Source organism: Equus caballus, chromosome 22 (assembly GCF_041296265.1).
Source record: "Equus caballus isolate H_3958 breed thoroughbred chromosome 22, TB-T2T, whole genome shotgun sequence".
NCBI lineage: Eukaryota > Metazoa > Chordata > Mammalia > Perissodactyla > Equidae > Equus > Equus caballus.
In genome coordinates this window covers 36,563,166-36,591,057 of record NC_091705.1, presented here as the reverse complement: position 1 = coordinate 36,591,057, position 27,892 = coordinate 36,563,166, and the positions used below count along the sequence as shown (strand labels likewise).

General features: G+C 52.5%; 2 protein-coding genes across 5 annotated transcripts; one reads left to right on the top strand and one right to left on the bottom strand.

Annotated features, from left to right (window-relative positions):
* Positions 1-379: 379 nt before the first annotated feature.
* Positions 380-25,447, bottom strand: SLC2A10 (solute carrier family 2 member 10). 4 transcript variants are annotated; one of them, XM_023626649.2, is made up of 9 exons: positions 24,408-25,447; positions 24,095-24,202; positions 20,060-20,217; positions 18,966-19,699; positions 18,271-18,408; positions 9,089-10,372; positions 8,393-8,515; positions 6,169-6,304; positions 380-2,577 (listed from the first exon to the last, which is right to left on the bottom strand). In XM_023626649.2, exons 5-9 carry the CDS (start codon positions 18,293-18,295, stop codon positions 2,499-2,501), a joined length of 1,647 nt encoding a protein of 548 aa, XP_023482417.2. In that variant the 5' UTR covers positions 18,296-18,408; positions 18,966-19,699; positions 20,060-20,217; positions 24,095-24,202; positions 24,408-25,447; the 3' UTR covers positions 380-2,498. The 4 variants fall into 4 exon arrangements, with proteins under 4 accessions (XP_023482417.2, XP_023482421.2, XP_014590678.3 ...); XM_023626653.2 differs by lacking the exons at positions 18,271-18,408; positions 18,966-19,699; positions 20,060-20,217; positions 24,095-24,202; positions 24,408-25,447 and adding an exon at positions 17,886-18,026; XM_014735192.3 differs by lacking the exons at positions 18,271-18,408; positions 18,966-19,699; positions 20,060-20,217; positions 24,095-24,202; positions 24,408-25,447 and adding an exon at positions 13,847-14,131.
* On the top strand, positions 25,179-27,629 carry TP53RK (TP53 regulating kinase). The gene is made up of 2 exons (XM_023626654.2): positions 25,179-25,492; positions 27,043-27,629. Exons 1-2 carry the CDS (start codon positions 25,210-25,212, stop codon positions 27,519-27,521), a joined length of 762 nt encoding a protein of 253 aa, XP_023482422.1. The 5' UTR covers positions 25,179-25,209; the 3' UTR covers positions 27,522-27,629.
* Positions 27,630-27,892: the final 263 nt, after the last annotated feature.

Below are 27,892 nucleotides of genomic sequence, written 5' to 3'. Positions count from 1 at the left end.
CGTTTGCCCATTTCCACAGACCTCACTATTCCCTATTGTCTTACTACAAAGGGCTTCACTCACTTACATTCCCTGCCTGATCTATGAGTTTATGACCTTGATCAAAAAAGGGGAGAATCTACTCTAAGACTAGAAGAGCATTCTCCTAGGCTCACAGGAGAGAAAGGACGATTGAGAGAGGTTTGGAGGTCTCTGGAGAAAGAATTGGACCTGATGGGGCCACGGGACAGGTATAAGCATTGGTGTGCTGGTAAATGTTTAATAATTGCTCTCCAGGAAAAAAAAATGTGTGTGTGTTTACGTGTACATATGTGTACATTTTACTTGGATGAAGGATGTGTTTGTTGCACAAAAAAATTTACAAATTTACAAATAAACATTTCATTGTAAATATTCTTTATTATAAATTCCATAGAGCCAAATAATTCTCACAGAATGTTTTAGCTCATTTTTTGCCAATCTCTTGAGGCCAAAACCCACTATTGCTGCAATTTAGCCACGATTTGACAAAATCTGACTACCGATGAATGGCTGACAACAAGACAACTTGGCAAAGAAGTCACTCAGATCGCTGAAGGACAGGTGTAGCTCTGACACGAATGTGGGCCGCAACTTTTGTTTACGTTAATGAGTAAGACGAAAGTAAAACAATGAAGATGTACAACAGAGCTCCTTCATCCCGTACAGGAGCAACGTGTTTGCTGAACTGGGTAAGTGTTCGAACCCTGGAACAATATTCTCTCCATCTTTTGTGCCATTCACAAGGTATTGGCTACAGACACACTTTTAAGTTTAATTGAACGTTTTATCCATCCCAACCTTCTTAAGACTGGAAAATCAAGAAACCAAGCCCTGATGTGTAGTGTTCCTTAGTCCCCGTGGTGCAAATACACTCCCCACGGCCAGTTTCCAGTGACCCACGTGACGTCATTGAACGCGTAAGATATAATAGACGCAAATAACCTCAAGAGCACGGATAATAGTAAAATGTAGTAAGATAAGGAAGTGATGAGTTTTTAGTTTTTAATACCTTTGTTTTCAATATAATTTATTTAATTATAAGTTTAAATAATTTAATTTTTTCAATGGCTGTGTTTAACCACCAGTTTGCAAAAATCCTGAAAATTCAACCATCAGCTCTCAGGAGCCAGCATGAGCCAGCTGTAGTACAGCACTGGATATGAGGGAAGCATCTAGACACGAGAGGAGAGGAGAAGTCGAGGGGCCACGGTCCTGTGCGGGCTGCATCACGCCCACGGGAGCAGGCCGGGTGACGCCAGCACCCTGGATCTGCGCCAGCTCTTCAGTCTCGTCAGCATCCAGGAACTCCTTCCCGCCAGTCTGCCTTTAGTGACCTCTGGCCTCAATCTCCACTTGACTCACCCCTTGGGGGACGACCCTTTACAATGTCCCAAAGGTGAGGACCTGGGTAACAGGGCGAGCAGAGATCCCCCATGCCCTGGCTAGCCAAATGGGACCAGCTGAAGACCCTCCTGAAGGGAGACAGGGGTTAAATACACCCACAGCGGCAAAACCATCCCCATTCTGCAGATGCCGAAACTGAGGCTTGAGGGAGTCATTACTTACCCAAGGTCAACAGCTGCCAAGAGGTGGAGGCCACATGGGCAAGCAGGTAGGTCTGCCACCAAACCCACCTCCTCTGTGCAAAGCCCTCCCACACCATCCTGGGAACAGCTCCCGCATGCACTGTGATGGCTCCTGGATTTTAGTGCACCCAACTTTGGAATCCCATTTACCTCTCCCCTAATTAAAACATATATCCCCCAAAGAGATGACCAGCAATCGGAAAGCAGGACCTATGTTGGCTATTTGTTGTATTACCAGCATTTAGAATTCCGGCTCACTGGCGTCAGAAGAGATCTTAAGAACTGCTTGGTCCAGGTCGCCCATTGTACATACGGGGGAAACTGAGGCCCATGGTCATAGAGCAATAACACCAGCAGAATCAGAACTAGAACTCAGTCTGAGTTGCTGGTGGATGATAAATATTCTGGGAATGAGAATTAGAGGCGTTGACCAAAACTGAGAACTAAGAACCAAAACGCAGGTTTCCTTCTCACCAAAAAGTCCCAGGAAGGTGGAAAAAAGAGAGCGGAGTAATATGGTACCCTCAGCTGGATCTAGAAGTGATCCCAGGAGAGACTTCCTGCCGGGGTTGGCACCCCAGAGACCCTCTGAGAAAGCCATGGAGCAACAGGGGCTCCATGAGATGTTCTCCTTATAAGTACTGCGGGGAGGCACCGTCATCGGGGAAACTGAGGCAAGAAAGTGGATCCTCAGCAACCCTCAGAGCCCGAGACTCAAAATGAAGGCTTGTGGGTTCTCAGACTTTCATCCCAGCAATAAAAGCCTCTTCTGAAGCACAGACAGCTTTTGAAGGACCACGTGGAACTTGTACTCCGGGGCCTCGGTGAGCCGGAAGCTGGAGACTGTCTGCCAAAGCCGTGCTTCCAGCATCTTCCAGGCAGACGGGCTCGTCAGGAGCCCGCCGAGACCTCGATGCGGCTGTACTGGACGCCAGCGGCGCTCTGCCTGTGGCCCAAGCTCAGGGCGAACCTGTCAAGCAGAGTGAGGTGGTCAGAGGGTGTACCCCACCCCGCCCACCCCCACTCCTGCCCTGCCCCTTCCTGCTTCTTGCCTTAGCAGTGAGCGTTTCCATCTTCTGGACTGCTCTTGCCTGGTCTCCCTTGTCCGCCCTCGCCCCCACAGCCTGCACTCCCATCATAGCTGCAGGGACCTTTCTAAGCACAGAGACCAGCTCCCTGTCACTCCTGCTTAGAAGGAGCCCTCATCATGCCCAGCCTAACATCCAGGCCCCTCTCCGCGGCCAGCTTCTCCCACTTCCACCTCCTTCCACTCCCACTTGTTCATCACACCCTGGCCACATGGGTCTCCTGTCACTCTCCAAAACACCCCTCTTGTCCCACCCCAGGGCCTTTGCTCTTGCTGTTCTCTCCCCTAGAACACTTTCTTCCAGCTCTTGGAAAGGTTGGCTTTTTCTCATCATTCAAATCTCAGCTCAACTGCTGCCTCCTCAGGGAGGCCTTCCTTGAGCATCCTTTCATTCATTCAACAGAGACAGATTTAGATTCATTGATGACGTGTGATGTGCCGGGCACTGCCCGAGGCCCTGGGAACAGAGCAGTAAATGAAATAGGTACGCAGAAATATCCCCGCGATCGTGAATAGTTTACAGTAAATTTGGATCATGAATGTCCCTATGGTATACCTGTACTCCAGCTAAAGAAGCCATGCCCCTCCCCAGATCCACTTTCTGGTGGCTCACTTTCTAATAGGTTAACCCACCTTATTTTCCTCATACTATAAACGCCACTCTGAAGTCATCTTATTCATGCATCTAAGTATTTTGTAGTCTCTCTCTCCCCCTTACATTAACATGTACATTCCCCCTAAGGGCAGAGAAAGGGTCTCTCTTGGGCACGGGTCTATCCCCAGAGCCTAGTACAGTGCCTGGCTCCTAGTTGGCCCTAGAAAATATTTGCTGAAAGTGAATAAATGGACTCCTGAGAAATTGGGATTAAAGAGGGATTTCTGAAAGTCCTTTTTTGTGATCCTATCATCTTGGGAATGGATGGGTCCCTTCTAAACCTAAGTCACCTGATTAGAAAGAGAAATGAACAAACTTACGGTGCCCACGGACCACAGACTGAAGAGGGTCTGAGCCCCTTGGTTACTAATGCCTCTCTAAAGGAACTGAGGAAGTGGACCGATACGATGCAGATCCCTGTTTCCAACAAGTCCGTATGAGGCGTGAGGACGTGAATAGATTTAAGCCCCATAGCAGTGGATGTTGGCTCTATCCAGCACCCATTCTCCCGTTTCCTTGGGGAATGAGGTTGCATGTGGTCTTGGTAGGATTGTCAGTCAAGGAGCTTTGCCCTATCCTGGCCAAGCTGGGGGTTGGAGGTGGGCACAAAAACTAGGCTTGGCCAATCAGACTTTCTCCTGGGAATGTGACTCTTGTAGGGAGCCACAAAGCACTGAGAACAGTTGATGCTGAAAAGACTGTCCCGTTAGTGCCAGCTGTCAACAGCCCGGGGACTTCCTTCCCTGTGGTCTCCGGGGGCAAATTTCCTTCTCTCTCTCTCTGTGGCCTCTGAATTAGGGGCCCCTTGAACTACAGGAACTGGGGTCATGACTCCCCTAAACTCAGACCTGCCTCTGGACCCAGCCAAAGCCCCTAACTTCCTGTCTCCTCCAGAGGTCACAGCTGACCCAGCCTCCTTTCCCCCAGGGCTGGCCCAGGCTCCCCTGTGGGACACTGTGCCCCCAGGTCTGGCCTGACGCTCTCCTCAGCTGCAATCATGTGCTGCCCTACCCCAAAGCTGGCTCCCACCTGCCTCTCTGCCTACTTTGTTCTTTGTCCCAGAGGAGGGGTCTGGAATCTTCTCCCAAGGAGGCCAGTATGGCAGAGATTCCAGGTGGTTCGTGGTACCTGTACCTCCCTTATGTCTAGTAACAGCACCCTTGACTTTCAGCTGGGCACATGACTACTCAGATGAAAGGTAATGTTTCTGAGCCGCCCCTGCTTGGAGTCGTAGCCAAGTTCTTTCCAAAGGGACGTGGGTGGAAGTGACGTGTGCATCCTTCAGGTCGTGTCCTCCTCTCCCCTGTCCCTCTTGCAGGAATGTGGTGGCTCACCATCACGGGCCACGTGGAAAAGGTAATACTGAAGAGACGGCAAAGTGACAAGAGAGAAGAAGCCTGGGACCCTGGATGACCTGTTGGAGCACAGCCCTGGACCCCTGGCATCTGGACTATTCCAAGCAGCCAAATCTATTCCTTAACTACCAGGTCTGGGCTGCTGAGGGGCCTGCAGCAGGTGCCACCCAATAACTGGGAGTGTTCAGCTGGCACAGCACACTCTGGGGTGGGTGGACCAGGCGAGAGGTTTTTACTCTGGACTAGTTCTGCATCCCTGCAGGGGCCAGGCTGGGGTGGGACGCGGCAGGCAGCTGCACGGAGGCAATTTCCAATTCAATATTAGGATGATTTCTTTTTTAATCTTTTAGGACCTCCCAGGAATAGAATGGCGGTGGGGAGCTGGTGACCCCCTTTATTACAATCAGTAACCGGAGGCATTTGCCAAGGATGCTTAGGACTACAGTACTCTCAAGTCCCTTCCGATCCCCTGCTCCTCTCTTCTCTTATTTGAATAGCCCAAGGTCCTGTGAAGCTAAGATTCTGAACTCCTCTCCAGGAACTAAAGATCTTACGTGATCTACCTCCTACCCACTTGGCTGATCTGATCTTCTACCCCTCCTCCCTCCCTCTGGTCCAGCCATACTAGCTTCCTTGCTGTTCCGTGCACATGTAGATATACTCCCGACCTCAGGCCCTTTGCACTTGCTCTTCTCTCTGCCTAGAACTCTCCTCCCCCTCATCTTTACATGGCTCCCTCCTTCTCACTAACTTAAATATTGCCTCCTCAGAGAGGCCTTCCCTCTCTGACCACCCACTCTAATTTAGCCACACTCCCAGTCCCTCTGTCCCCCTCTCCACCAACCGGGCCCTCTCAATGAATTTCACTCCTTTTCATTTTCTTCCAACTACACACGACTCACTGAAATGCTGTTGCTGATGCCTTTGTTGGCTTGTTTATTCATAACCCCTCCTCCACTAGAATGGAAGCTCGATGAGGACAAGAACCTTCTCCGTCTTAATCTCGGCCACATTTCCTACAGCCCAGAACACTGCCTGGCATGTAGCACGGACTTGATAAATGTCCACCAAGTGAGCAGATTAAGCCACAGTTCTTTGTGTGTGATTTTAAAGGGCCACGGCTGTAACGTTCGGCTTCTCCAGGCTGCCACGACTCTAAGACCCTGTGGTTCCAGGACCGTGCTGTTCTAGCCTCCTGTGATCCCATAACTGGGTGATTTTAAAATTCCTGTGAGCTGGCCCTTAAAGTCACGTGAGACTCTGTTGTAGGAAGAAACAAAACAACTCGAGGAGAACAGCCCGTGTGTAAAGACAGGGCAAAACTCACAGTGTCCAGGCAGGAGAAGAGACGGGAAGAGAAGGAAGAGGCTCTCTTGCAAAGGGCAAGTACGAGGACTAAAACGCAGAAGCGAAGTCCTCAGGTTTGCTGCGGCTCTGTCCCCAGGCCGGCCCTGCCCCACTTACCGTCTCCTCTGGAACTGCTGGTCTATCTCTGCCAGTGACTGGCCTTTCGTTTCAGGGACAAATAAATAGATGAAGCCCAGGCCGAGGACGGCGGTCAGCCCATAGAGCAGGAAGGTCCAGGACAAGCCGATGGTGCCTGAGAACAGGAGGGCGGAGTGTGGGCGGGGGTGTGGCCTGGGCCCATGGGCTGGTTCACCCAAAGCGGATTCTCCAGGCGGTTGACTTGCAGAATGACCAAGTTGTCAGATAAGACCCTTAGAGCAGGAGGAGGGCTGGTTGTCCCAGAGGCAGGCAAGGGCCAGGGCCCAAACACAGACAAGGGCATCTTGTCTTTATGAGAAAGCCCACTCCCCCGCCCCCACATCTAAAACACTAACCAGTGAGGTGCCCTGCATCTGAAAACGTGAATGGGGGAAGACGACATGGACCTCAGCAGCAAAACAGCTGCAGGGCGCAGCCTCGGCAAAGCCCAGCTCCGGGAGAAAACCCTCGGAAAGCCCATGAATTGGTTATTCAGTGAATTGAGCTTTCAGGGAATCGAGTTTCAGCCAACTCTGTGTGATTGGTCCGGGGGGAAGGACAGAAACCTCAGCACGCCAGCCCCTCCCCCTTCCTGGAGCCTCGTGTGGAGGCCAGGGTCTCAGGGTGAGCAACCAGGACCCCTGGGATGACCCTGACTCCTCTGAAGTCAATCAGCCCAAGGCAGAGAGAGGAGGCTGTGAAGGACGGGACTTTGTTGAGGCAGAAGCACAAATTATGTTTCAGACGCCATCGCCATCTTCACCTCTAACAGCCATGGCCACACCTCCTCTGAGCAGCCTCCCCTGACCAGCTTGCCCTCCACTTAATTCTTATAAGAGCAGGGAGAGAGCTGGGCTGGGGGCCGGGAGGGCTGGGTTCTAGTCTTCTCACTACCTGGCCGGTCTTGGGACGGGCATATTTCCCCATCTGTGAAATGGGGATGAGAAGGACATGATACAATTCTCATAAGCCCCTCTTTTCCTCCCTCCTTCCCCCTTCCTTTTCTCCTTCCTTCCCCTCTCTCACTCATTCATTCCACATAAAGGGAATGCTTGAAGACTGAGGCCGTAGGAAGAAGCTTGGGCTCCCCAGGACTGGGGGTGGGAGACAAGCTCGGTGGATGAGATCTTCCAGTGTCTTTCCCACAGTCCCCCAGGGGTGGCTGTGCCTTTGAGGAGGAAATGCTTGGCTGCAGGAAATGGGAAAACAACTGAACCCTAAGAACTGAGCCTTGGGGCCCACAGTGAAGGAGCCCCGCTCACTTTGGTCCTGATAACCAGTGGCTTTGGGCCACGAGCATCTCAGCATCTCGGAGACGCTCCCCTGGTGTTCTGGGCCCATATAATTCCCGCCCCGCCCCATCACCAATTAGACTGGGTTTGAATGCTAGGTAAGAAGAGAGGATGTCACCCCAACTAATCTGAGAAGACCTTCCGGCTGGCAGGAGGGCATGAGTCAGTTTGAGCTGTTTTAGGACAAAAAGCAAAGGCTGTGGTTTCTGCACCCACTGGTCTCAGACAAGTTGTCACCAGTGCTGGCATAGATTCAGTCATATCTTCTGTTGTCTTTGTCCCCCAGTCTCTCTTCCCCCTTTATCTGATATCAGGCCCTCAATTTTCCTTTGGGTAACCATCCCCCCATCCCAGTCCATGAGGTTGGGTGACACTGTCCCCAGCCCCTGGCTCTAGGCTGGGTACATGCCCCAGGCCTGGGCATCCAAATAGTCCAGCCCTCCAGCCACAGTGATTGGTTCAGGGATGGGCATGTGACCTTGCTGAGCCAATGAGAGTCAGTCCCCAGACTTGAGCAAGAGCCACTGGGAGAGAAATGCTCTCCTTCCACAGGGCTGCCAAGCTGGAGGTCTGCTGGCGGCCCTCTTTGCCACCATGAGGGGATCTGCCTGAGAACGAAGCCCACGGCGTGGGCGGCGGAGCCGAGAGAGTGGAGGATGCCACATAGTTTGGTTGGAGGCATCAAACACATGGCTCCGACATTTGCTGGAGCCTCTGGCTCAGCCATGCTTAAAGCTGACCACCCTCTGTTTTTGGGTGATTTCAGATAAAAATAGTACCTTTTGATCATCGTTTGCATTGGGTTTTCTGTCACTTAGACCCTGAAGGATACGGAAGCCCTGGCTCTGTCTAGAGAAAATTATTCCCAATCTGGAAGGAACCAGGCCAAGGAATTAGGTGTAAGGACTCACCGATGAGGTCGAGGAAGGAGAGGCTGATGAAGAGGTTGGCGGCCCAGTTGAAGCTGTTGCAGAAGGCGAAGGCCCTCCCTCGGATCTCCACCGGGTAAATCTCACTGAGGACAAGCCAGGTCACTAGGGCAGGAGAGCAGGGAGGGCGTCTAGGCTGCGGCCAGGCCCCAGGGCCCGGCACCGATGGTCCAGCAGGCAGTCCCCCCGCAATGTGATTCCAGCGGAATGCAGGCTCCTGATGCCTGGTCTCCCCGGCTGATCCCCACACCGCTGTAAGAATCCCCTTCGAGAGACCGGCAGCCTCGGTTTGCCCAGGACTGAGGGGTTTCCTGGGACAAGACACTTTCAGTGTCCTGGGCAAACTCAGATGGTTGGTCACCCTATTCATTAAATTCCTTTCAAAGAAACCCTCTTGAGTGAGCTATCCAGGGGCACATTCGGGTTTTATGAGGCCTAAAGCTTAAATGATTTGGGGCTTTTATAAGAAAAAGAAATCACAAACAAAAAAATCAGGCCGCTGCCCTCACAGGGAGTGCCTGCAAGTCAGCGGGGAGCCCTGAAGCTTACACTCCCCTGGCTTCATGCTCAAGCCACCTCTAGTGTCCCTCCGAGAGACCCTGTCTGATTCGGTCCCCAGGCTTGCCGCCAGGAGGGGTGGAAGTGTCCAGGGTTACCTGCAAGAAGACTCCCACCTACCTGGTCCGAACCCAAAGGAGAAGGCGCTCACAAAGACCATCATGCAGAGCAGCGCGGTCCAGTGCAGCAGGACCCACTCCGGAGCAGGAGACGGGGGCATGGGGAAGGTGGTGCCTAGGGCTGGCAGGGGAGGGGTTGTGGGGTTCCCAGCTCCAGCACGAGGCTTGGTCTTCTCAGAGGTTGACCAGACTGGCTCCCCTCGTCTCTTGCCGGTTGTTGGCAGTGGAGGTGGCGATATGCCCCTTGGCAGGCCAGAGTCTCCAGGGAGGCCTGGGAGCCTGGTGGCATTGGGCATGGCCAGGCAACTTGGGCCTGAGTCCATGGGCACAGCAAAGCTGACAAGACCCATGCCGCTGACTGACAGGGCCATGAGGGCACAGCCAGCTAGCAACAGGGCCCTGCGGCCCGCTCGGTCCACCAGCCCCATGGCGACCAGGGTAGCTGCCACCTTCACCGCGCCAAGCCCCACGGAGGCCAGCACAGCTGAGGATCCCCCACGGAAGCCGACAGAACGGAAGATGGTGGAGGCGTAGCACAGCACGTTGGGCTGCCCTGTTAGCTGCTGGAAAAGCACCAGCCCCAGCCCTACTGTGGTCCGGCCTCGCATGTTATCCCGTGCCCTGAAGAGGTCCAGAAAAGAGTATCTTGGCCTCCCCAGGCCCAGCTTGGTGGCCTCACCTCCCTGGAGAGGGATGAGGTCCTTGTGGGCTGCAGCCTCATCTGTACCAGCAGGGAGAAAGAGGAGGCTGACGGATTGCAGGAGAGCAGGTGCAGCAGCCCAGCCGAACATACGCCTCCAGCCCCAGGGGGCACCGGCCAGTGCATAGTTGAGCGCGTAGGAAAGCAGGATGCCCAGGGTGATGCCTGCCTCGTAGAGGGACACCAGCACTCCCCGCTGCCGTGGCCCCACCAGCTCTGACACGTAGATACAGCAGGCCATGGAGGAGAGGGAGATGGCGAAGCCAGCTGCTGAGCGGCCCAGAACCAGCCAGGTCAGAGAGCCAGCCAGGCCCAGGCTCAGGCTGCCTGCCAACAGCACCAAGTTGCTCCCGAGGATGGCCTGTTTCCTGCCATAGCGATCGATGAGGAAGCCCCCTACCAGGGAGGCGAGGAGAGCCCCCAGGAGCAGGCTGCCTACCAGGAGCTCCTGCTCCAAGCAGCTTAGCGCAAAGTCAAGCTGCAGGGGCAGCAGGGCGCCTGATATGACTGCCAGTTCATAACCAAAGGTCAGGCCACCTAGCAAAGACACGGAGGCACACAAGGGCAGGAGCGGTAGGGGGCGGCCTGGAAAATAAAAGTGACGGGGCAGAGTTCAGGATGGTTCCTTGCCAGAGCATCCATCCATCCACCATCCTCATCTGTCAACCCTTCCATCTATCCATCCAGCTACTCCATCTATTTACCTATCTATTCATCCATCCCTCTACTCCATCCAACCATCCTTTCATTTACTGATCCATCCATCCAGCTATCCTTCATCCATCCGTCTAATTCTTCCTTCATCCATCCACCCTCCATCCATCCACTCCATCCATCCACCCTCCATCCATCCACTCCATCCATCCACCCTCCATCCATCCACTCCATCCATCCACCCTCCATCCATCCACTCCATCCATCCACTCTCCATCCATCCACTCCATCCATCCACCCTCCATCCATCCACTCCATCCATCCACCCTCCATCCATCCACTCCATCCATCCACCCTCCATCCATCCACTCCATCCATCCACCCTCCATCCATCCACTCCATCCATCCACCCTCCATCCATCCACTCCATCCATCCACTCTCCATCCATCCACTCCATCCATCCACTCCATCCATCCACTCCATCCATTCACCCACCCATCCATCTACCCATGCATGCATGCATCCATCTGTCCACTTCTTCCTTCATCCATCTCTCCCTCCATCCCACCATCCATCTACTTCATTCATTCACCCATCCATCTATCTCCCATACATCCATCCACTCCTTCCTTCATCTACCCACCCCTCCATCCATCTACCCTATCCATTCACCCATCTATCCATTTACTCATCCATTCATCTATCTGTCCATCCATCCATCCACCCTTCATCCATCCATTCCTTCCTTCCTTCATCCATCCACTCCATCCATTTGCTCATCTATTTATTCATCAATCTATCCATCTATCCCTTTATTATCCACTCCTTCATCCATCCATCTACTCCATCCACTACATATTCTTCCATCCGTCTGTCTATCTATCCCTTAATTCACCTAGCCATCCATCCACTTATTGATCCATCTATCTACAAAGACATCCATTCATCCACCCATGTTTGTATTCCATCCCTTATTTACCCACCCACATATCCACCCATCCATCCATGCACCCATCTATCCATCTGTCCATCCATCTATCCATCCAACCATCCATCCATCTATTCATCTATCCATCCAGTCATTCAAAAACTTATTTATCTAGCATCTCCAAGATGCCAGGCAGTGTTCTGGGGGCTGGCAATACAGTGGTGTTGTCAAGGACCTGACATTCTAGTAGAAAAAGGCAGATGATAAATAAACATATAACATTACTTCAGGTGGTGATAGGAGGCATTAAAAAAAAGCATAGGAAGTGGATTGAGAATGATGGAGGAGTTCTATTTCAAACAGGGTAGTCAGCTAAAGCCTCTCTGAAGAGGGAAAGTTTGAACAGAGATCTGATTGAAGTGAGGGTGAAAGCCATGTAAAATCTGGAAGAACATTCTAGACAGAGGGAACAGCAAGAACAAAGGCCCTGAGGCAGGACACTTTTTGGTATGTTTCAACAATAGCTATTAATATTAATAGCTCGTGCTTATATGGCACTTACTAAGGTCCTGTTTTAAGAGCTTTACACGTATTACCCATTTAATTCTTATAACAACCCTATAACAGATCATTATTAGCATCCTTCTCCAAGGTGCAGAGAGGTTAAGAGACTTCCTCATGGTCACACAGCAAGTAAGTAGCAGAGCTGATGTGGCTACAGAGTGCAGGCTTTGAATCACTGTGCTATTCCACAAGGAGTCCAGAGTGGCCGGAGCCAGTGAGTGAGTGACAGGAGATGATGAGGTGGGAGAATGAGGCAGGGGCCAGATCACGTGGAGCTCTGCAGGTCATGAGGACAATGATGAGTTTCCTTCTCAGTGGCTGGAAGCCTTTGAAGCTGGGAGAGAGATGATCCACGGTAGTCAGGAGCACATGTGGAGACTGAGCCCTTAAAATGTGGCTAATGTGATTGAGAAACTGAATTTCTAATTTTATCTAATTTTAATTAATATAAATGTGAAAACAGCCACATGTGGCTAGTGGCCACCATATTGGCAGTGCGGTTGTACAGTTACTCTTAATTGTTAATTCACATACTTAAATATTTCTGAAAGCATCTAGAGTAATCCAGTAGCATCCATCTCACCCACCCCACTCTGGACCTGACAAGAACACTCACAATACTAGAGCCAGTGGTTTCTCTGGATTGGGCATTGCTTTGAATGCTTGAAGTGCAATAACTCATTTAATCCTCCCCACAACTTTATGAGGTGGGCTTCTGTATTATTTATGCATGAATAAACTGATCGTCAGAGAGGTGAAGTGACTCGCCTAAGGTCAAAAGTACTAAGGAGCTGGGCCCAGATTCAGAGCCAGGCGGTCCGGCTCCACAGTCTATACCCTTGACCACTCCATTATAAAACCTGGGCACGATGCCACTCTGTTCTCTTCTGCCTCGTCCCATCTCTGTTAGGCAACTTCTGTGCAGGGGAGGAGTTTCATGGCTGGAGGAATCTTTCTCCCCTTTCTGTTCATCCTTCTCCCTACCACCCCCACCCCGCAGGGAAATAACCCCCCACCATTCCCTGGCTGGCCTGGTCCTTTCTGCTCATGACCATCAATAAACACCCGGGAAGATTATGCTGCCCGGGTCCTGCCCCGTCTTCACCTCCCCGGGCCCCGCCTCCCCCGGTTCCTGGAGTTTACAACGTTCTTCCAGGCCACATGAGGCAATCAAGTGAAAACACAGAACTTGTTTGCCATTTCCTCAGGTCCTCTCGAGGTGAAAGGGCACCCAGCCAAGGGGCACCGAGGCAAAGTCGACTGTCCACAGGTTCTGCTGGAAAAACGCTTCGGGCAGATTTGGGTTGCAGCGGTAAGAACAGAACTGCAAAAATTAAATAGTAACAATAACAGGGGCCATGTACTGAGCATCTCCTCTATGCAAAGACCCTAGGTGCCTTCTCTCAATTCATCTTCATAACAACCCTCGATGGTACTGCTACAAGTATCCCCATTCTACAGATGGGGAAACGAAGGCTCAGAGTGTTCTCATAGCCGGGAAGCAACAGGATCAGGACTCAAACGCTGACCCTCTGACTCCCAAAGCCAGGGACTTGAGAGCTTTGCTGAACTGACTTCAAGCAAGAAGAGCCAATCAGAGATAGGTGGGGCGTGAGAAAGAGCAGGGTGCAGGGGAAAGAAAGCTCTTGGGAAAACTCCAAGTCACAAAGCATGGGGAAAGGACACTGTCACGGGAGCTCTGAACAACAGCCTCCAAGGAGTCGGGGCCGTTAGAAAGACAGGCCCTTCCTTAAGTTTTCCAAGGCTCCCTAGCTCCTTAGCATGACCTCCCAGGCCCTTCACGAGCTGGTGGCCCAGCCAAACTCCTCAGCCACCTCTCCTCGCCACTCCCGGTCCCCGCTCCCTGCCTTCCTTCCACACACACCCTGCAAACGCTTGTTCTGGCACGCACCGCAGATTTTCATGCTGCTCTGCCTCTGCCTGTGCTCGTCCATCTGCTTGAACCGCCTGCGTTCCCAAATGCCCACTCAGCCTCTCGGGTCCCAGCTCGCGGGTCACCTCCCGAAGGGCCTCCAGTTAACACGTCTGTTACTTGGCATTCATCCCCGTTCTCTGTTGGGGAGCTGCCCTTCCCTGTCCTCTGTCTCTCAGTCTCCAGATCTGGGGAGAAAGGACCATCCCCACGCGGACCGCCACCGCCCAGCTCCAGGGTTGTGTCTGTGACCCAGATCTGACCAACCAGCGGGTTCCTGGGCCCTGGGCAGCAGTGAGGGCCACGTGGCTGAACCTGGGCCAGGGAGGGTTGGCTCAGCCCTGGGGGCATTAGCTCACTGAGGGTGCTAAGCTGGTGGTTCACCTGCCTGGAGCAGCGGGGGGCCGTCTTCCTCCATGAGGGATTCCTGACAACACTGCTTGAGCCCCTAGATCCAACCATGCCTGACGCCATGGACTTTTTGGTGACCAAAAATACTTTTTTTTGGGTAAGCTAGTTTAAGACAGCCCCTAATTCCCATACATCTTCCTCAACTTTCCAAACCACATTTTTCTCTTCCAACCAACTCTGCCTTCTCCTTCATTTGCTCACACCGTATCACGAGTTCGTCAACGTGTCGCCTTATTAAACTGGGCGGGGCAGGGATGGAGACTCACTGTCTCTGTGCCCCAGGGCCCCGGCCCCACTCTGACACGCAAGACGGGCTCAACGAGCCCAATGAACCAAGGACTGGGTCTGGGACCAGGATGGTATCACCACGTGGCATTCCGGGGGTGGTGTCAGATACAGCTGAGCCTGAAAAAAAGCTACCCAGCAGCCAGAGGGATCCAGTGACAGCCTAAGCAGCCCATGTCACTCTGCTCAGAGCCCCCCAGGCTCCCACTTCACTCTGAAAAACGCCACAGTCCTTCCAGTGGCCTTCAGGGCCCTGCAGGGCCTGCATCCTCTCACGCCGCTCCGGCCACACCAGCCTCCGTGCTGTTCCTCCTCGCTCCAAGGGCATCTCGACTCAAGGCTTTGTACCAGCTGTCACCTCTGCTGGGGCAGCCCTCCCCCTCCATGCCAATGTGTGCCCCCGCCTCCCCTGGATCTTCACTCAAACCTCAGCTTCTCGGGAGGCCTTCCCTGGCCCTCTACTCAAAGGTGCCACCTCCCCACAGCATCCAGCACTTCGAATCCCCCTCCCCTGCTTGTTTTTCTCCACCGCACTTATCACCATCTGAAATACCTATATATTCTATGTATTTGTTGGTCTCCCTGACCAGAATGTCAGCCCCGAAGGAACAGGAACTGTCTGTTTGTTTAGCTGTCTGCCTGATGCTGAGGCTATTTCCTGGCAGATGGCAGGCACTCAGTAAATAATTGTTGAATAAACCGACGATTGAAGGCAGGAATGAACTCTGGGGACGTAGGGAATCCAGAAAGAAAGGATGGTAGCCCTTGAGCATCTGGGGGGGTTCAGGCCTGGAAGTGGCCATGCACAGGACGTGGAGTAAATCCTAGCCCCCAAATTAGGACAGCCTGGCCCGGGTTTAGGAACTGCTCTCCCTTTCTGTGACTTACCTGTCCAAATATAGATTGTAGTGAAGCTGTCTCACACTAGAGGAGGTCCCTTAATCCTCTAAGCCCCTCACGGTGGAGGGAGGGAGAAGGAGGGGGCAGGTGGAGAGGAAAGAACCCAGGTTTGGGGTTCACGTATCACCAGCTGCAAGTCCCAGGATGCCTTCTGTCGGTGACACTAGAGCAGCCTCTCAACCAGCAGTCACGATGCATTGGGTCCCTCCCCCACCAGAGACCTGCCATGGCTTCCCCCGAAGCTCCAGGGAGAAGCTGGGATGAAACCCAACTATGCAAACATCCTCACCCCGAAGGCTGGCTTCCAAACGTCCCAACACAGCTAACAGCACAGAGCACTCCGGACAGCCAGCCGCCCCCTCCTCTTCCAGAAGCCATGCCTGTACCACTGGCTTAGTCCCTGTAGCAACTCTATGACATGGCACTGTTGTCATTCCCATTTTACAGATGAAGCAACTGAGGCTCAGAGGGGCGAAGACATTTGCCCAAGGTGACAGTTTGCAAGTGAGAGAGCAGAGATCTGAACTCGACAGTCTGACCCCAATGTTGGGTGTGATTAAAAAACAAAAGCTCACATTAACTGACCATTTATCACGTGCAGGTGGTGAGCGGAGCACGTTACATTCCTTTTCTCATGTCCTTCTCATGGCCACCCTGTGAGAGGGTACTCTATAGTGGCCGTTTCATGGATGAGGAAATAAAGTCAGAGAGGTTGACTAAATGCATCTGGGAAGTGGAAGGATGGGGGCTGGAACCCAGGTCTTTCTGACCCCAAATCTGTAAACAGGCCCAATCTCTGGACCTGCCATGAAGAAAGCAGCCTGGGAACCCTGGGGAGGATGGAGCCTAGTGCCAGTTATTTTGTTCCCCCCTGCAACTACCACCCAGCCCCAGCTCTGCCCATAGTAAATGCTCAGTAAGCAGCTGCTGAGTTAACTTAGGAGGCAGCAAAGGAATAGGGGACAGGTGCAACGGGCCAGGGCCAAGTTCAGTGTCCTTGGGAGGACCTTGACCTCTCTGGGCCTCCCTTTTCCTCAGGCTCTGTGGCAGAGTGCCTTGGCGATTAAGAGCACCAAGCAGCCAGAGCTGGAGTTGGTCACCAGCTGTACCATTACCCTGTGCAGGAGAGGCTGGGTGGTACAGTGGTTAGGAATGCAGACTGGAGCCAGAGGGCTGGGGTTCTATCTCCATAGCTGTGTGATGTTGGGCAGCTCACTTAACCTCTCTGAGCCTCCCCATCTATAAATGGGGCTAATAGTCATACTTACCTCATATGCCTGCCTACCTTACAGCCACTGTTAGCTATTATGATTCGCCACAGAACAATCTAGAATGAGTTTTTAAAACACAGTTCAGGCCATGTCCCACCCCAGCTTAAAACCTTTCTCCAGCCTCCCATGTCATTTGGAATAAAATCCAAACTTCTCACTATGGCCTCCCAAGCCCTGCACAATCTAGCCCCTACCTATCTCTCTGACCTCCCTTTCACTTCTCTCCCCCTACACTGATCATGACCACACCAGCTCACTCCTGTCTCAGGGCCTTTGCACTTGCTATTCCTGCCACATGGAAGCTCTTTTCTAGATCTTAGCAAGCCCACCTCTTGTGAGTAACGATATCTCAGCTCCAATGCCTCCTACTCCGAGAGGCCCTCCCTGCCTACCTATCTAAAGAAGCTGCCTTCCCATCACTTTCTATCACAGCACTGTATTATACGTGTTCCACAGCATCTTATCACACTCTCAGATTCTTTTATTCATTTACTTGTTTATCTTCTCAACTAGAATGTCAGCTCTATGAGAGAGAGGTTTATTATCTATTTTGTTCACCCTGAGCCCCCAAGCCTTAAATCAACGTCTGCCACACAGTAGGTGGATGAATGAATGAATGGCCCTTTGAGGCTTCTGAATCCAGAGAGAAAAACAGAAAGCTTGATGCCCCGTAGCAACAAAGAAATTCCTATTCCCCCACAATTCTGCATTCTCCTCTGTCTCCCCTCCACTGAGTATCTCAAGAGCCGAGGTTCGCCGTCTGGTTCACGGCGGCATCCTCAGGCCTGGCGCACGGAAGCGCTCAGCAAGTTGACAACGAATTTGCTCCTCTGCGTGCCCCTATTTCTTCATCTGCACAGGAGGACGATTTCAGTCGCCTGGGGGTGGCCGTCAGGCTGGAAGCGGTCAGCCGAGAGCCCGGCCCCGAGTAAGCGCGCAATTTCGAGCAAGGAGCACGCTCAGGGCACTTTTTTCTGGGCAGAAAGGAGTGTGGCAGGAAGGGTGCCAAGTCCCTTCCCAGCCCCCCGCCGAGGCCTGCGTCCGGGGCTCGCGACCGAGCGGGCGGGATCTGGCCGGGCGCGCAGCGGGGCGGGGGGCGCGCACGGACCGGGCCGCGGGGGTCCCTCGCCCGCAGCGCCCGCGCGACTTACCCATGGCGAGCGGGACTCCGAGGCGCGCTGCGGGCCTGGGGGGCCGGGCGCGCATCCCCGGCCCGAGTCCCCGCCGCGGCCGCCCGCCCGACAAACTTTCCGGCCCGCCTCCCGCCTCCGTCCCTCCCTCGCCGCCTGCCCGCCGGCGGCGCCGCCGCCACGTCGGCCGGCTCTAGCCCCCGCTGCTGGAGGCGGGACCGAGGGGCCCCCCAGCCACCGTCATCCCAGCTGGGAGGGGAACTCACGTGCTGTCCTCCCCTGTCCTTTCCGCAGGGAGGGGACACCCCAATCACTGCAGTCCACACTAGTGCGGTCTCCCCAGCCAGCCTGTGTACACACACACGCTCATGCATCTACTCTGCCCGGGACACTCACACATACCTACTTGCGCCCCTCAGACGCTCTCCCATGGATCCCTCATCCGTTCACCGGACTGGGCCGAAGGGCCCACAGGCGCTGTGCTGGGCCTTGGGAGGGGCTGAGAGAACAAGACAGATGTTTTTGTTCTCATGCAGTTTGCTTTCTAGTGGGAGAAGAAGAAAAATAAACGACTAAATGAGCTGGCGAAATAGCAGCAGGTGATAACGGCTAGGCAGAGCATTCAACTAGGGTGATGGGGTAGGCAGGCACAGGTGGCCGGCTTGGCCTTAGCTCAGGGGTCCGGGAAGGCTGCTCGCAGGAGGGGATATTTGAGCTGAGACCTCAGGTTCCAGGGAGAAGGAAGAGCGAAGGCAAAGGCCCCAGGGGGAGGGAGCTGGTGGAGTATAAAGAACAATGGAAATGAGCGCAGTGTCTGGAGCACAGGGGCTGACAGGATGGAGGGAGATGGAGCCCAAGGGAGGGGTGGGCAAGGGCCAGATCATTCAAGGCCTTGGAAGGCCAGGGTCAGGAATGCAGATGTTATTCCAGCTGACACAAGAAGTCACTGGGGAGTTCTAGGTTACAGGGAGCAAGAGCGGAAAGAGGGGGACCACTCGGGAGGCTGTTGCAAGGTGTGAGATGCAGGTAATTTGGACTAAGGTCACAGCAGGGGGGATGGAGAAAAGGAGGCAGATCAGAGAGAGACTGATAAGGACTTACAGGCTGGGAGAGGAGCAGCTTGGGGCAGAGGAAGGAGGTCTCCAGTTGTTCTGGCTCTGTGACGTTTAAGGTGCTCATTAGGCGTCCACGTGGAAAGAGGTGGCAGTTCGCTCTAAGAGCTTGGAGTTCCGGAATGTACGAGTTCAGCACTTGTGGTCATGGGCTTATCCAACCGCTTGTTGCGTGTTCACCCACAGACACATTCATTCACATGCATCACGAGCCATACCCTCGCCCAGCAGGAATCGTGCGCCACACACACAAACAGGCACCTCGGCACAGAAGACAGCATGGACAAGACCTTCCGAGCCAGGGAGCCTTGTAGAGTTCCGAAAATAATAAGAGCTGGGGCAGTTTGAGAACATGGCTCCAAAAATTCTTTGTTCCCTTCCTTGAAATCTAGGTGGGCTTGTGACTGCTTCAACCAGTAGGTTGCACAGAGTGGCACTGTGTGACTTCTGAGGCTGAGTCACTGGGACACTGGCCCCTGGAGCCCTGAGCCTCTAAGAAGTCTGACTACCCTAGGCCACCAGGCTGTGAGGAAGCCCAAGGCACATAGAGAGCCCACGTGTGGATGCTCCAGTGGGTGGTCCTCGCCTCTGAAGTCAGCCTGGCACTGGCTCCAGGATGAGCCTTCAGATGATTCCAGCTCCCAGCCATCACATCTTTCCAGCTGAGGCCCCAGACATTGTGGGGCGGAGACAAGCCATCCCTTCGGCTCCCAGTCTGGATTCCTGACACACAAATTCCATGAGTATAATGAAATGGTTGTTTTAAGGTGCAAAGTTTTGGAGTAAATTGCTTTGCAGCAACAATAACTGGAATAACAGTTTAAACTATTGAATGATAATTATATCCGTTGCTTTAAGCACTTCACATGTGTTAGCTCACTGTTAACCCTCACAACTGCGTAATGAGATCGGGACTGTTACAATTTACCCCCATTGTATGAACGAGGAAACTGAGGCAAAGGGAGGTGAAGAAACTCGCTTGCATAATAAACAAATAAATAAGATATACAGTGCTCAAGGACACACACTAAAATATAGCTGGGCTGGGAGTCAAGCCCAGTTATAGGGAAATTCGGCTCTTACCCATCACGCTCTACTGCCTTTCTGGCACGGAGAAGAGCCCAAGGGGGCCTCTTGGCCATCGCCACGTGACAATTCCTCCTTCGTCTGTGAGTATCTGGAATCGTCACCAGGAGGCCTTGTACAGGAAGGCCTGGGCTGTTCCATTGCTGGGAGATAACCTGTAGAAGTTATTGATGGAAAAGGACGTGAAGTTCCCAGGCGTTCTTTGACCTCCATGGTGGCACTAAGTCATAAGGTTGTTTGCGTGCCTGCTGCCAGGTTTTGTCTCTCTTAGAGAATAGAGAACCCCTCCTCATTTGTTGCCCCAAATGAGAAAGGAAAAGTTCTAATTGGGCATTTCAGTAGGCATCTTCACAAATGGCTTCCCTTGAGGGTGGGCAGGACCTGTTGACTCATTTCTAACAAATACAGTACAGCAGAAATGAGGGTATCATCTTAGAGATTAGGTTATAAAAGACTGGGATTTTCGTCTTGTTCACCCTCTCCTGATCTCTCACCCACTCGCTCTGATTCAGCCACCCGCCATGCTGGGTGCTGCCCAATGGGGAGGCCCACGTGGCAAGAACTGGGGGTGGCCTCCAGGCAACAGCCAGCAAGGAAGGAAGGTCCTCAGGTCAAACAGCCCATGAGGAACCACATCCTGCCACTAATCAAAGAGTGATACAAACAAACAAGACAGTCTGTGATAATGCAAAAGAGGGACACCAGAGCTTGGAAAAGTTGGATTTGCTCTCCTCTGAGAAAGTCAGGGAGGGCTTCCCTGAGGAATTGATATTTGAGTTGAGAATGGAAAGATGTCTTGATGGGTCTAGGCAAGAAAGGGAGGGAAGAGCACTTCTGATGTGGGAAATAGCAGGTGCAAAGGCCCTGTGGCAAGAGGGAGCCTAGAAAGAATGAGAGATTGAGAGAAGGCAAATGTGTTTGAAGATCAGAGAGCAAAGGGGAGTTTGGTGGGAGATGAGTCTGGAAGAGGGACATAGGGATCCTGGGCAGGATCTCATGAGTCTTTATCCCGGGCACGATGAGGAGCCATTGAAAGGTTTTAAACTAGATTTCCTACCATAGAAGGGAGAACCAGTCTGACCATAGCAAGCCTGGGACTTGATATTATGTTTACACAGTGGATTTACCAAAGGAGGGGTTCAGATAGATTTGGTAACCATGGAGATGGCTATGTGGACATCAACAATTATGAAAATGAAGCCACAAACTTGGAAAACTGGGTATTATAAATAGATTTGGTTCAGAGTGAGCTTTGAGTAGTATGGGCTGATGAAAGGTGCTGGAAACTACATTATGCCAACACAAAGGGTCTGAGGTTTGAAAAGGTGACCTGCCCCGTGTATGAATGAAACGCAGGGACTGTGGAGCTGAGGGGCAGTGTCATAGCAACGCTTGGACCAAAGGGCCTTTCTTCAGTATTTCAAACAGGGTCCCAAAGATGGGGGAGGGAAAACGAACACATGAAGAGTGGATGCTACCCACCAGGCATCCTCACCAGCAGCATCTTATTTAATCTCAATAAGCAACTGCCAAAGGAAAACTCATTATCCTTGTTCTGAAGATGATGAATCTGAAACTCAGAGAAATGATGTTTGTTGCTGCCCCCCCGCAGTGTGACAGGCACTTGTGGCGCCTCCCCAGGAGCCATGCCCAGCTCCCTTCTTGCTTGCTGACAGAGCACATCTCCATCTACAGAGGCGGAAAACGCCAGATCCTTACTTTTCCAGCTTCCTCTGCAGCTAAAGCAGAGACACATGGGCCAGTTATGGCCACGTCCTATAGAGGAAGTCTGACGGGAGAGGAGAGACCTCCAGCAAAGTCTTTTCTCCCAAAGAAAGAGGCGTGGATAGGAGGTAGCACCTCTATTCTTTAGCCAGATGTTTTTGTGTCTTCGTATCATGTGTGGAACTTTGGTGGCCATCTTGTGACCATAAGGTGACAAGTGTAAGGAGGAAAGCAACCTGACAAGAAGGCAGAAAGATGGAAAGACCACTGAAATCATGAGGTGACTGAAGGACATCTGAGACCCCTTCTTAAAATTTTGTTCTGTGAGATAATCAAAGAACTTACTGTTTACCTAAGTAAGCTAATTTGTTGACTAATCTGTTACTTGCAGCTTCAAATATCAAAACTGTGGCCATCTACGAATTGTCCCCCATTATACTTCCTCCCCTACTTCCTATAATAATTCCCCAAAGTTTTAGCTGAGGCCATGGCTGCCCTGCTAGAGAATACATTTCCCAGCTTCCTTTGCAGCGTCATGGGCCATGTGAGTAAGTTCCGGCCAACAGGATGTGAGTGGGAGCGACTGCGGAACTTTGGGTCAAGTCCTTAGCTGCCTGTTCACTACTGCCTCGCCCCCTCCTCCTTCTTGCCGACTCGACTGGAGAGGAGGACAATGGAATAGACCCAGAGAAAGTAGCAATGGGTTAAGAATGACAGATCTGGACTGCTACATAAAAGAGAAATAAACATCTCTCATACGTAAGCCACCATTTTTAGGTTACTTTCTTATAGCAGCTTATCCTGTAGCCTGACCAACTAATACAGTAACCAAAATGCATAGCCATTCAGTGGTGGGACAAGTCAGGGTTCTCGTTATAAGCCACACAAACTGCCTTGCTCCTGTGTCTGAACACTGGCAGCCAAGACACGGGGGAAAGGTGGGGCTTCTGTGGGGGAACGTGGCCTCAATGGTCGCCCGGGACACCACACAGTGGGTAAGGCCCCTTCCCCAGGAATACTGGTTGGATGCTGGGAGTCTGCTTACAATAGCTACTATATTAAGCCGTTCATAAATAATAATAGTTTTCATTTATGGAATGCTTACCATGTACCTGGCATAGCTCTATGTGTTTTACTTCTGGTTACTCATTTAATTCTCACGAAACTCCTCCAAGATGGGTATTATCTACAATCTTATCTTATCGACGATACACTACAGCACAGAGTGGTTAAATAACTTGCTCCTCCTCAAACATGCCAAGCACACTTCTGCCCTAAGGCCTCTGTACCTGTTATTCTCTGCCTGGAATGTCCCAGGAATCCATTCACAGGGCTCAAATGTCACCCTTTCCTTGAAGCCTTCTCAACCACCTGATTTAAAATCGTACCAGTCTCCACTCCCTCACTGCCCTCCACTCTACTACCCATGGGGTGACTACATAATTTACCACCCAAACTAGTATGCTTTTAAGAGTGAAGAGGGGACACTATTAATAGTTATGCCAGGACAACAGGTAACAATTGGGGCCGTCCCTGGCAAACTGGGATGCATGTCATCTTAGCCACCCACCTTCCCTATTTTATTTTTCTCCACAACACCTATTACCCTGGGTCAACTATACGTCAACCTTATTTATCTTTTTTGTTTTGTCTGTTTCCACCTAATAGAATGTCAGCTCCATGAGGGCAGGAGTTAGTTTCTGTTTTATTCACTGCTGTGTCCCAGAGGCTAGCACAGTGCCTGGCATAAGGTAGTCACTCAATAAATATTTGTTGAATGAATTGGTGAATAAGCAAATAAATAGGCATCTGGTGCTGGTGGGTAGGAAGTCCCCTTCAGGGCCAGCCTTAGGCTCAAAAAGGGCTAGGGCAGAAAGAAGCGCTCTCCCACCGTCCTCCACTGCTTGGCTATGGTACCCAGAGCCCAGCTGCCCATTCCGCAGCCAGTGGTAGAGGCCTTGAGGTGCCACGCCCATGCAGTCGCCCCAGACTCGCAGCACCTCCCTTCCAGCAGGAAGAGTCCTTTGGGACACTCCCTCTGCTCCTGCCCTTTCAGCTCCCAGCCTGTCCCCAGTGCCACACTGCTCCAGCCACATGGAGCTGCTGGCCTGTCTCTAACCCAGCCCTACCCTGTGTAGGTTCTCCTGTCTGGAACCTGAGCACCCTCCCACTACTCCACCTGGTCAAAGGTGGAGCCACCTGGGGAACTCAGGGAGGGAAAAGGCACAGGGACATGAGATACACACTCAGCAGGAGTGTAAACAGGCACAAAAGCTGAGAGGGCAGTTTGGCTGATGGATGGGTCACCTTTTAAAAGGCTCATCTCCTACATCCCAGCGACATCAATTTCAGAAAGACGTCCTCAGAAGCATGCACATGTTCAAGGATGTCTGGATAAGCCTGCTCATTGCAGCACTGTTTGTGAGAGAAAAAAAAAGGAGAAAAACAAAACAAAGCTGCAAACAACCGTTTAGCAACAAGGAACCGGCCGTTTAGACGGATGTGGTAGCTCTGTATGTACTGATAGGGAAACTGTCCAAGATAAACTGCTTGGGGGGAAAAAGCAAGTTGCAAAAGAATAGACAGCGTGCTCTCGTTTATACTGGGGAAAATCCCATACCTATGTGTGAGAGTGCGGGTGTATCAGAGAGAAGATCTGGAAAGAAACTTTCTACAATGGTAGGTGGTGGGCAGACTGATGACAGCGACAGGCATTCTTTGATGTTTCGTGCGTGCAAAATTCAGTATTGTAAGATTTTGTTACAGCCTGCGTTAGCTTTGCAATGAAAAATACATGCAAACCCTAAGAGTGTGCTAATCGCTCCCAGTTCACTGTTCCCTCTGGAACACTTTTTACTGCCGAATACACTTAATTAATGAACGGTCGCTACTGCTATCCTAGCACTAAAGACGATGCCGGACACACGCCTCATTGTCCATCTGCCACCCCTAGCTCTGGCTGGTGTGAGCCCCTTTTGCGGGGAATTCAGGACCCAGGGGACGAGGAGCTCCAAGAAGAACTCCCATAGATACTGCTTCCCAGGATCCCGAGGGACTCCTGCAAAAGGCGGAGATTCCGAAACGAAGTTATCCGGAAAGAGCCGAAGAGCTGGGAGGTGGGGCCACGAAAGCCGACCGCGAGAGTCACGAAGGACTTCGGGAGCCAGCCGCTCATCGAGAGTTGCCGAGGGTTTACGGAGATAGCCGAAGACCTGGGAGGCGAGGCTACAATAGCCGTTCCGAGGGGCAACGAAGGCTTCGAAAAGAACCGAAAGTTAGGAGGCGGAACCGCTTCCACAAGGCGGAAGTGCTCGCGTTCGAACAGCCGAAGAGGTCCGAGGATTTCCGGAGCGAGCCGAAGCGTCGCCGACCGTTTCCGGAAGCAGCCGACGGACTCCGAGGGGCGGTGCTGAGGCGCAATCATGGCGGCGCCCAGTGCTGCTGCGGCTGAGAAGAACGAGGAGCCGGCGCCGGAGGCCGAGGCGCTGGCCGCCGCCCGGGAGCGAAGCCGCCGCTTCCTGAGCGGCCTGGAGCTGGTGAAGCAGGGCGCCGAGGCGCGCGTGTTCCGCGGCCGCTTCCAGGGCCGCGCGGCCGTGGTGAAGCACCGCTTCCCCAAGGGCTACCGGCACCCGGCGCTCGAGGCGCGGCTTGGCCGGCGGCGGACGGTGCAGGAGGCGCGGGCGCTGCTGCGCTGCCGCCGCGCAGGTGAGGCCGTGGCGCGGGGCCTCAGTTAGCTCGCGTTTCTCCGTCGGTGCCTCTGCGGGGCCTTGCGTTAGAGAAGTCGTCCCTTCGTCCCTGTTCGCCTTCATTCCTGCTTCGGCCGCTGGCCCCGCAGCGACGAGCCTTCGTCCCGGGGCCCCCGCGCCTGTTCCCTTCCCGGACCTCGAGCGTGTTATCTGACCGCCTGAGCCTCAGTTTCCCCGTTTGCACCGTCTTTGTTCTCGGTGGTTATCTTCTCGTCCGTTCCTTTTAAGAAGCAGATGTGATGACCAGTCCGTGCCAGGAGCCAGGCTGTCTGCGTCCAGACACGGACTCCGCTGCCGCATATGCAGGCTTGCAACACGTTATTTAACCCCAGCCTCAGTTTCCTCGCTTGTACAGGGAAGGCATAGTAGCAGGAGCCATCTGATAGGGATGTTGCGACCGTTAAATGAGCTAGGTATGCCGTGTGTTAGGTTTGAATGGATTGCTGGCCCACGCCGCTCGGTAAACTTAGGTTTCGTTAAATCGTTTGCTTCTTCGTTAAGACATCCCTGTGCACCACATCCATAAGCCTTGTCCTCAGATGAGGCGCTGACGCTCAGAGAGGGGAGGGAACTTGCCGAGGTTACACAGCCAGGCTCCCAGCCCGAATCCCTCTGGCTCAGAAACACGGGCGTTTCTCTGTTACACGTTCTCCCTTTCTCTTTCGTTGGTGTTTTTTAGGGGCCTGCGGTACCCCAAGACGGTGTTAGGTGCTGGCAGATCTGGAGGAAACTCGGCAGCGAACAAGCAGACACATCTCTGCCCTTGCTCGCATTTAGTGACTTATTTGTGGGGTCATGTTTTCTGTTTTCACCCTCTTTGCGGGTTAAGTCCCGTTAAGCAGGGATCGTGGCTGCCTTGTCTCCTGCTGTATCTCCCGGCTCTGTCTCCAGGGTCTAGATAAGTGTCCTGAGCATGAGGACAGTCAATAAAGAGTCTCTGAATCTTTGGACTCAGTGAATTCATTGAATTATTGGAGGTATTGTTCTTATGTTATAGAAGCAGAAACGGAGGCTTAGAGAAGTTAAGGTGACTTCAAGTTTACGTAATTAATAAGGAAAGGAGCTGGGGCTGAAGCAGTCCTTTCTGACTGGGAAGGGGAAGCTCTGTGCCAGCACGCTGCTTGGCCTCCTGTTTGTGTCCTTGTCAGGTGGAAACGGCTCTCCCCGGCTCTGCTTTATCCTCCGGCTCCTTGTTTTGTTTTGTTTTTTAGGGACTAAGTGGGTCAATGAAGTCCAGTCACAAAGGGTGGGAAGAAGGAGGGAGCTGTGGCACTGCTGACCTCAGCTGTGGGGTGGCCAGAGGCACAGCCTGCAGAGCGTGAGCCGGGAAACTTCCAGATGAGTTTTCCAGATGAGTTAAGTTGTACCGTTCTGCAGCATTCCTAAGTCTCTCTCCTGAAATAAGCAGACATAGACTAGAAAAAACTGGTTCAGTCTTTGGAAAGCAAGCTTACCTTTAACACAAATTAAAAGCATCTAACCCAATAGCCACTTGTGTCTTGATTCCAGGGATATGTGCCCCAGTTGTCTTTTTTGTGGACTATGCTTCCAACTGCCTATACATGGAAGACATTGAAGGCTCAGTGACTGTTCGAGATTATATTCAGTCCACTATGGAGACGGAAAAGTCTCCCGAGAGTCTCTTCAGTTTAGCCAAGACAGTCGGGCAGGTTCTGGCTCGAATGCACGACGAGGACCTCATTCACGGTGATCTCACCACCTCGAACATGCTCCTGAAACCCCCTGTGGACCAGCTGCGCGTCGTGCTCATAGACTTCGGGCTGAGCTTCATCTCGGCACTGCCGGAAGATAAGGGGGTCGACCTCTACGTGCTGGAGAAGGCCTTCCTGAGCACCCATCCCCACACCGAGGCTGTGTTCGAAGCCTTTCTGCAGAGCTACTGCGCCGCCTCCAGAAAGGCCAGGCCGGTGCTGAAGAAGCTGGACGAAGTGCGCCTGAGAGGAAGAAAGCGGTCCATGGTTGGGTAGGGGAGTGTGTGTGACCGCTGCAGCCAGTTACGCTGTCTCCCTCCAAGTGAATCCGAAGGAATGCCACGAGGTTGAGATTAGACCTAAATAAAGCTGAGATATTTTTAAGTGCTGTCTGTGATCGCGCTTGTTAAGTGTCCTTATCTCTGCCGCTGACTGTTCTCAAGAGCTCACTGTGTACATGAGGCGTGTTCTAGGCAGAACTGGGTATTTAAAATACATCTCGCACCGGCGTATGCCTCAGGCGCATGGGCATGGCCTTACAAGACATCAAACCACGTAGTGAGGACAGTATTTTCTTCAGTCCGTCTGGTGAGATGAGGACAAAGTCTCAGTTGGTGACAGTATGTCTTTCTCAGCCCTCTGACCCA

Coding starts and splice junctions, on each gene's coding strand:
- TP53RK (XM_023626654.2), top strand. CDS start 25,210: ATGGCGGCGCCCAGTGCTGCTGCGGCTGAGAAGAACGAGGAGCCGGCG. Junction 25,493..27,042: donor GCTGCGCTGCCGCCGCGCAG/GTGAGGCCGTGG, acceptor TCTTGATTCCAG/GGATATGTGCCCCAGTTGTC.
- SLC2A10 (XM_070247863.1), bottom strand. CDS start 13,889: ATGGACGAGCACAGGCAGAGGCAGAGCAGCATGAAAATCTGCGGTGCG. Junction 10,373..13,819: donor CCAGAACAAGCGTTTGCAGG/GTGTGTGTGGAA, acceptor TTTATTTTCCAG/GCCGCCCCCTACCGCTCCTG. Junction 6,305..8,392: donor CTCCTTCCTCGACCTCATCG/GTGAGTCCTTAC, acceptor TCCTGTTCTCAG/GCACCATCGGCTTGTCCTGG.